At 40.0% G+C, this 9,376-nt stretch overlaps 1 protein-coding gene across 1 annotated transcript; it reads left to right on the top strand.

The window, feature by feature from the left end:
* The first annotated feature begins 7,197 nt into the window (after positions 1-7,197).
* On the top strand, positions 7,198-7,605 carry LOC106741868. Its single transcript, XM_014614268.1, has one exon. It carries the CDS (start codon positions 7,198-7,200, stop codon positions 7,603-7,605), a length of 408 nt encoding a protein of 135 aa, XP_014469754.1.
* Positions 7,606-9,376: the final 1,771 nt, after the last annotated feature.

The following is a 9,376-nucleotide window of genomic DNA, read 5'->3' as shown; positions in this document are numbered from 1 at the left end:
TAAATTGTATTTTATACCAGTCAAAAAACCGAACGAACTTATTTGCCAATCCAATATTTTTCACTGATTTTACAACATATTACCGAGATTAAAACCGCTGTATTGAACGAATTGGTTTTATCGAGTACATTATTTTTTACGTAACTTTATTTTCATTAATGCCCAGACACTTTCAATAAAACTTGCATTTGATGATTGTCATGGCTAGGTCTAATATTTCGACGTTTATTTTCTCCCTTCCGTTAAGAGCAAATACTCCGAGTTTTGGATTGTTGTCTTCTTAATGGATCCGATTCTGACTTTGGCTTTGAAACCACTTTTTTCAACAGATAATATTAATGCTCTCTGGTAAATTCTGATCATCTAGGCATTCAAATTCTTCGTAAAGTGACTGAGGCAAATTTGATCACAGGGAATATAGGATCATTGTAAGCTCTGAGAGAGTTATCCTTAGTTTTTTTCAAATATGCTGTTTTATCGTGCTTGTTATATCCATGTTGTTTCTTTACACTCATTTGAAACAAACAACAACAACAAATGTCTAAAAAGTCATATTGTTCTGATTTTCCTCAGTCTATCCTATACTCGTCATTAAATACATCGTTCTTTAGTGCAAGTCAAACAACCGCTGGGACTCTTCGCAGGGGAAAAGCTCTTCTGTTGTTCGTTCAAAAATAGAGCTCGAAAAAGGAACTGGATATTACAACAAATTCACAGTTTGCCCATCCGTTTGTAGCTCGTTGTATACTGGTTAAAACCGATTACGCAGGTACGAGGGTTGCTACATATATTTCTGGCCTAATAATGAGAAAACAAATATTTATGATCGAAATTGGTTTTATTGTTCTTCAAAATATTCTCCATAATGATCAATACACTTTTGCATGCGTTTGAACCAATTTTCGAAGCACTTTTTCCACTCCGATTGAGGTAACTACAAAACATGCGTTTTGAATGCGTCAACCGCTTCTTCGGGTGTCGAAAATCGTTGACCACGTAATTTATTTTTGATGTGCGGGAACAAAAAATAGTCATTGGGTGCCAAATCAAGACTGTACGGCGGATGACCTATCAATTCGATGTTTTGGCAGGTCTAAAATTCCTTTGTTTGACCTGATGTGTGAGAGCTCGCATTGTCATGATGAAGAATGATTTGCTTCTTCTTCTGCTTTTCTCGAATTTCTCCGATGACTTCTGTCAAACAAATGCTCGTGTACTATTCAGAATTGACCGTCCTACGATGCTCTAACGCCACTGTCGCCACGTGACCGGTAATGCCGAAGAAACAGGCAACCATTTGCTTCGATGTGCTTCTCCCGCGAACAATTTTTGTTGTATTTGACTTGTCTTGAAAGACCCATACAGTCAATTGCTTTTTTGTTTCGGGCTTATATGCGTAGATCCATAATTCGTCACCTGTGTAGATGTCATACACAGCCTTTGACGCACTTTGAACGTATTTTTTCAACATTCCCTTGCACCAATCAACACGAGTCTTCTTTTGAGCGTTTGTCAGATTATGCGGGATCCAACGCGAACAAATTTTGTTTACGGACAAATGTTCATGGAATACCTTATTGATGTTTAATGATGCTCATACTAATGCTCAAAGATGCCTCAATCTCACGGTATGTCACATAACGATCTTGCTTTATCAGTTCACGCACAGTATCGATATTTTCTGGCACAACAACTGATTTTGGACGACCTTCACGGAATTCGTCTTGGAGCGAACGTCGGTCACGATTGAATTCGTTATACCAGTTTTTTACAGTGCTGTAGGATGGTGCTTTCACGCTGTATAAAGAATTAAGTTCATCGATGCACTCTTGTCTTGATAATCCACGTCGAATGTTATGAAAAATATTCGCACGAAAATGTTCACGAGTTAATTCCATTTTTTGCCCCACATGAATTTTTTATTTCACTCTACACAACCCAAATCGCTCTCAAATGACAATGTATTCTTATGTTCTTATGTTCAACAATGTCAAGTTTCCAATGACAACGTCAGATGGCGCCTGGCAACACTTACTGCTACCAAAGCCAGAAATATAAATAGTTACCTACGTACCACATCAGTGCTATCATTGTACGGGTACCCACATCACGTGTTTCCAAATCCAACTTTTCGAATTAGACATGATTTTATATTTATTATGTTTGCGTCCGGAGGAAATTGAACCCGTAAAAAGCAGATTAAAAAAGTTTGAATGAAATTAGATGTTTAATAAGAAGAACCTTGAACAATAACGTTGATACTAAACATAACGCAACAATAATCTTTTTTCGAATTATTCGAGTAACTGATCTTGACATGTCTTGCAGGTTCACCGTCGACTCCCGCAAATATTTATCTCGTTGTCCCGGAAACTTTGATTTACACAACACTTGTGCTCGCGTAATGCGAATAGTTTAACATCTCAGAGTTATCTAGTCATATTTGGTGTTAAATAATGTGTCAAATTATGCTCTAATACAATTCATAATATTTCTGTATAAAAAAATAGAACGAATACTAATACATAATGTTTTGTAAAAAATAAGTTACTAAAATTGGAAATATAAAATCGTAATCGTTCGTAAATAATTTATTACTTCGTAAATTTCTAGGAATTTTAGTTTTGATACGCACAGGATTCGTGTATAGTGAGTAGCCATATGATGCGAGTATTTGTACGATGTTTGATCTAAAACATAAAAGCAAAACTACAAACAATATTTATAAACAGTTAATTGACAAAACAGTGGCTTCTCAAATATTATAATTGATTTTTAGCTAAAATTTTAGCCGTTTTTGGAAAATTTTTTTAAACTCCCAGTATACCAGGTGTATGCATAAGTTTTTTCCGGTTTAACTAAGAGATGGCGCCAGCGAAAAGTACGCAGCGTATTAATTTGACACATACGTCATTTTGTTCGTCTGACATTTAAAACTACAAACACACACAAGTTGAGTCCGCCAAAAACTAGCGTCTTTGTTTTATCGTTCAGTGATCATGTCGAGTTTTGTGCCTGAAAAAGAACATTTTCGGCACGCATTGCTTTACTTATTTAATCAAAAGAAAAAAGGCTGTGGAAAGTCATCGTTTGATGGTAGAAACATATGGTGAACACGCTTCATCGATTAGAACATGTGAGACATGGTTTCGACAATTTAAAAATGGTGATTTCAATGTGAAAGACAGTGAGCGCTCTGGTAGAACACAAAAATNTGGTAGAAACATATGGTGAACACGCTCCATCGATTAGAACATGTGAGACATGGTTTCGACAATTTAAAAATGGTGATTTCAATGTGAAAGACAGTGAGCGCTCTGGTAGAACACAAAAATGCGAAAACGAGCAATTGCAGGAGTTATTGGATGATGACCCAACTCAAACTCAACGGCAATTAGCAAAAGCATTACATGTATCACAAGAAACAATCAGCAGACGTTTACGAGCTATGGGAAAGATCAATAAACTCGGTAAATGGGTCCCATACAATTTGTATGAACGTAAAATGGAAAATCGCAAAGTCACTTGTGAAATGCTGCTTCAACGCCACGAAAGGAAATCATTTTTGTATCGAATTGTGACGGGTGACGAAAAATGGATTTATTTTGAAAACCCGAAGCGGAAAAAATCGTGGCTTTCACCTGGCGAAGCCGGTCCATCAACACCAAGGCCAAATCGCTTCGGCAAGAAGACCATGCTCTGTGTCTGGTGGGACCAGAGCGGTATTGTGTATTATGAACTCTTGAAGCCCGGCGAAACCGTTAATACACAACGCTATCGCCAACAAATGATTAATTTAAACCACGCATTAATCGAAAGACGACCGGAATGGGCCAGAAGACATGGCAAAGTGATTTTGTTACACGACAATGCGCCGTCTCACACAGCAAAACCAGTGAAAGACACCTTGAAATCGCTTGGATGGGACATCCTTCCGCACCCGCCGTACTCCCCAGACCTGGCGCCATCTGACTATCACCTCTTCGCATCAATGGGGCACGCGCTCGCAGAGCAGCACTTCAGCAATTTCGAGGAAGTTGGAAAATGGCTCGACGAATGGTTTGCCGCAAAAGACAAGCAGTTTTTCTGGCATGGTATTCATAAATTACCTGAAAGATGGGCGAAATGTGTAGAAGCCGATGGTCAATATTTTGAATAAAAAAAAATTAATTTCCCTTGAAAATTACGTGTTTTTTTTTACCAAAAACCGGAAAAAACTTATGCATACACCTGGTAAACGAGCCTTTTTAAATTGCGCGTCCATAGGCAGCGTGAGTCTGCAACGTTTTGGACAGTGGAGGAGGGTCATATGGAAAACAGTAATAACGTTGGCGCGCCACGTTCTTCTTAGTTGCAACAGCAATCATGATGAGCGAGAAAGAGGTATACCCTGCAGTTGCACAACGGGGTATTATTCAGTTTCTTGTCAACGAAAATGTAAATGCTGCTGAAATTCGCCGCCCTTTATTCGCACAGTTTAGGGAAAGAACCCTTTCATAGGCTTTGGCGAAGCAGTGGTGTAAAAATTTAAGAAAGGACGGGAGCGTGTTGAAAACTTTGCCCACCCACGCAGTCCCTGCACCAGCATCATAGCGCAGAACACCGAGGCTGTTTGAGAACTTATCGAAGGCGATCGGCACTTAATTGTTTTTGAAATTTTTCAGGAAGTTAAGTTCGAGCTGCCTATAGGTCAAAAAGGCGCGGCATTTTGATCAGAAGTGTGTTGCTTCTCTATGACAACCCTACACCGCAGCAGTAACATAACAAAAAGTAGCCATTATGCAGTGGGCTGTCCTAGAACATCCATCCTACAGCCCAGACTTGTCACCATGCGACTTCAACATGTTTGGGGCACTCAAGGAAGCCCGTGGTGGACAGCGCTTCACAACAAACGAATAGGTGCAGCAGTTCGTGTGCAATTTGTTTAAAATACGTCCGCGAACTTTTTATGACAACGGGATTAAAAAATTACCAGATCGTTGAAGGAAGTGTATATATGAGATAGGGGACTATATAGAAAAATAAGAAAAGTATAAATTCGAATTGATTATGAAAAATATAGGGTTTTCTTGCAAAAGGCTCATTTATATTTGATCCACCCCCGTATAAATATATTTGTATATGAACAAATTTGCTATATCTATTTCTTGCCTGTATTTGAAAATATCACGAATTGGTGAGATGAGCCTTTTTATTTAATGTTGGTACTACAGGATCGCGTCAGAGAAGAGTTCAATATTGTGATGCAACTGTCAGGGATGCTATTGACTATTGCGTTATTACAGGATCTATCGTACTTACAAGATTTGTCCGGAAAGTAATGTCATTGAGTCGATTAAAAAATATTTATTGAACTTTTTGTTACAACACATTAAAATTCTTTAAAAAATAGGCTCCTCCTGCGTTGACACATCGGCTCCAGCGCGTTTTCCAGGCATCGAATGCGCCACGGTAGGCCTCCTTCGGAATGTCCTTTAAAGCCGCGGTGCAAGCTCCTAGGATTCTCTTAATGGTTTCGAAATGCTTTCCTTTCATGGGTCATTTCAGGCGTGGAAACAGAAAGAAGTCGGGGGGAGTGACATCCGGACTGTACGGAGGCTGGGAAGTCGTTGGCACCCTTGCTTTGGCCAGGTAGTTGGTGACAAGGAAGGAGCTGTGGGCCGTTGCATTGTCGTGATTCAACTTCCAGTCCTTTGTGATGTCCGGCCGGACGCGTTGAACTCTAATAACTGTATTTAATAACTGTGACAGTAAACGGACATTCAGTCGTCGGTCTGTGTTCAAAAGTTCTTTCACTCGCGTCACATTGTCGTCCGTGGTGCTTGTCGATGGCCATCCGGCGCGGGATTTGTCGTCGACCTATTCCAGGTCTTCCAAAAAAATATGGTGCAACCGGAACACTTGCCGATCCGACAGGGCATCTTCTTAAAAAGCTTGATCATTGGAAGAGTTTCCGCCGCGGTCTTGCCAAGTTTAACGCAAAACTTGATCATCATCCTTTGTTCTAACAAGCGCTGCATTTTTACTTGCACGAGGTCACAAAACGACTTCCACGGAAACGCATGTCCTTACAATGCGGCTGGCGGGAGAAGAATGAGTGACTCAACATTCGTTAGCTGACTTTCCTCTACCATTTCCAACCGATCCGAGCGCGCTTTGACGGTCAGTCGCGTAAAAAAGAATCGCTCACATTACTTTCCGGACAAACCATGTAGAATGCTGTTTGAAAGAATCATTGCGGCTATACCCTAGCATACATTTCATTTCGCGATGTACTGCGGAGGATGTAAAATTACGTGCGTATTTAACAAAAAAATCTTTTTGAAGATGTAAACATGTTTGAAATATTTCTAACGTTTCAAAATTAATTGGGTAATTATATCAGCATGCCATGCTTGAGACGTACTAAATAAGCGTCGATTAATATTTCATATTATACGTAGGTACTAGGTACTATCGTAATCTTCAATTTTCGTCCGTAAATTATACCTAATTAAACACATACACATTTTGCAGAATCACATTTAATATCCGGAAAAATACCTTTGCATCTTAACATATTCAACGTTCACAGAGATGTCAATTTTTGGCCGAATCCTGAAATATTTATTCCAGATAAATTCTTGCCGGAAAAAAGTACGAAATCGCCATCCTTATTTGTTACTGCCGTTCGATACGAAACCAAGGAATTGTATATGTAAGCTCGGGTAATTTTCACTTCTCTATGTGCCGACAGATTCTGATGTGCGAATTATGAATAACAGTCCAACGATATGCTATGTTGGAGATGAAAGCCTTTATAGGCCCTCTCGTGCCCAATTTTTATCCGGAGCCAGTCGATTATTCAAAGGACATACAGATAATTCCTGATTTGATATTCCTATCTAAATATCCAATGCGTATAAAATTTGTTCCAATATAAGTTGCTTGATGTGTGCGGATTCGACTTGAAGTGTACGGATTTTACAAGAGGAAGGAGCAAATGCGTGTATTAAAAATGAATTATTAATTTAACTGTTATACGAGGGCAAGGTGAAAATTTCTTGGCCTGACCCAGAAATGGCATTCCAATCGGCGAAAGTTTACGTTTCCTGCCTGCGCGCACATATCATTAGTTCATATGACAAGCTTCAACTTGCTCGCTCAAGTAGTGTAAACGAGTTTTTGCAGTACACGTCTTGCGCGTGTTTCGTTAAAATGGATAAATTTGAATATCGTGCGGTCATAAAATTTTTCGTTTTGGATGGGTTAACCCCTAAGGAAATTCATTCGAAGTTAACAAAAGTTTACGGGAACTCTGCTCCTTCAATTTCAACCGTTAAAAAGTGGGCAGCTGAATTTAAATATGGTCGCACGTCGCTCGAAGATAACCCACGTGAAGGACGGCCAAAAACTGCAACCACACCGGAAACTATCGAAAAGGTGCACAATATCGTGTTGGATGATAGGCGAGTAAAGTTGTGTGAGATAGCTGAGGCCGTGGGTATATCGGAAGAAAGGGTGCGAAACATCTTGCACAAAGAATTAGGTATGCGAAAGCTCTGCGCAAGATGGGTGCCGCATTTGCTGAATGCGGATCAAAAGCATATGCGCAAACGACATTAGCAGGAATGTTTGGATCGATACAAGAGGGATCCGACCGATTTTGTGCGGCGATTTGTCACCATGGATGAGGCATGGGTCCACCACTACACGCCAGAAAACNTGCGCAAGATGGGTGCCGCATTTGCTGAATGCGGATCAAAAGCAAATGCGCAAACGACATTCGCAGGAATGTTTGGATCGATACAAGAGGGATCCGATCGATTTTGTGCGGCGATTTGTCACCATGGATGAGACATGGGTCCACCACTACACGCCAGAAAACAAACAGCAGTCGAAGCAGTGGGTGGAAGCCGGTGGTTCAGCGCCAAAGAAAGCGAAGTCGATCGCATCTGCCGGAAAGGTCATGGCCAATGTGTTTTGGGATGCCAAAAGGATCCTGTTGATTGATTACCTTGAAAAAAGCAGAACAATTACAGGCGAATATTACTCTAACCTTCTTAACCAGCTCGATGTCAAAATTCGCGAGAAGAGGCCTGGCTTGAAGAAGAAAAAAATCATCTTTCACCACGACAACGCACCTGCACACAAAAGTGTGTTGGCAATGGGGAAACTGCGGGATTTGAGGTACGATTTGCTCGGCCATCCCCCCTATTCTCCTGATTTGGCACCCTCGGACTTCCATCTCTTCCCAAACCTGAAGAAATTTGTTTCTGGAAAACGCTTCGCGTCCAATGAAGAAATTGAGAGGGCCGTAGATGAATATTTTAACAGTCTTCCAGAATCTCACTTCCGGGAAGGAATACTGATGTTGGAGAAACGCTGGACCAAGTGTGTTGAAGTCAAGGGAGATTATGTAGAAAAATAAAATCTCTTTTTATCTGAAAATCACAGTCTTTCATTGTCAGGCCGAGAACTTTTCATCTTGCCCTCGTATATAAGGAGCTAAATGTTAAAGAAGTGCCAGGTTTGGATTTAATTAACGGTGAAGTATTAAAGGAACTGCCAACTGAAGACATAAGATTACTAACGATTGTATACAATACTCTACTTAAACTAAGTCATTTCCCAGTTATTTGGAAAGTGGCACACATAATATTGATACCTAAACCAGGCAAAGAACCGGAAAAACCAACTTCTCATAGAACTATCAACATGCTACCAATTCTAAGATCTTTGAAAAGTTGTTGTTAAAAAGAATTAAACCAATCTTGGAAAGTAAAATCTCATACCTGAGCACCAGTTCGGCTTCCGCAAATAACACGCCACAGTGGAAGAAGTGCAAAGAGTTGTACGTGAAATTAATAAAGCATTAGAAGAGAAGAAATACTACTCTGCAGTATTTCTGGACGTAACTCAGGCCTTTGACAAAGTGTGGAACCTAGGGCTTTTATATAAGATTAAAATAAACTTACCGCACAGCTAGTACCCAATACTAAATTCGTATTTAATTGAAAGACGTTTTCCAGTAAGCTACCACGGCGAAAATTCGGAACTAAGGCCTATCAAGTCTGGTGTGCATTAGGGAAGCGTTCTCGGTCCTTTGTTCTTTCTTTTATTTACTTCGGCATTACCAACGTCTCAGCAAGCTATCACCAGAACTTTTGCAGATGACATAACTATACTAACCTTATATAAGCATCCTGAAATTGCATCAAAAAATTTACAGAGAAATATCTCTGACCTGCAAACTTGGTTTAACACTTGGCATATTAAGGCCAACGAGCAGGAATCTGTACACGTAACCTTCACGTTAAATAAAGATATGTGTGCTCCGATCCAACTGAACATCAAGGAGATTCCACAAGCTGAATCAGCTAAATTCTTGGGCATC

The sequence above is a fragment of the Dinoponera quadriceps genome, unplaced genomic scaffold, assembly GCF_001313825.1.
Source record: "Dinoponera quadriceps isolate SergipeBrazil2010 unplaced genomic scaffold, ASM131382v1 scaffold691, whole genome shotgun sequence".
Lineage (NCBI taxonomy): Eukaryota > Metazoa > Arthropoda > Insecta > Hymenoptera > Formicidae > Dinoponera > Dinoponera quadriceps.
The sequence above is the reverse complement of the archived record's forward strand: the minus strand, read 5'-3'. Positions and strand labels throughout refer to the sequence as shown.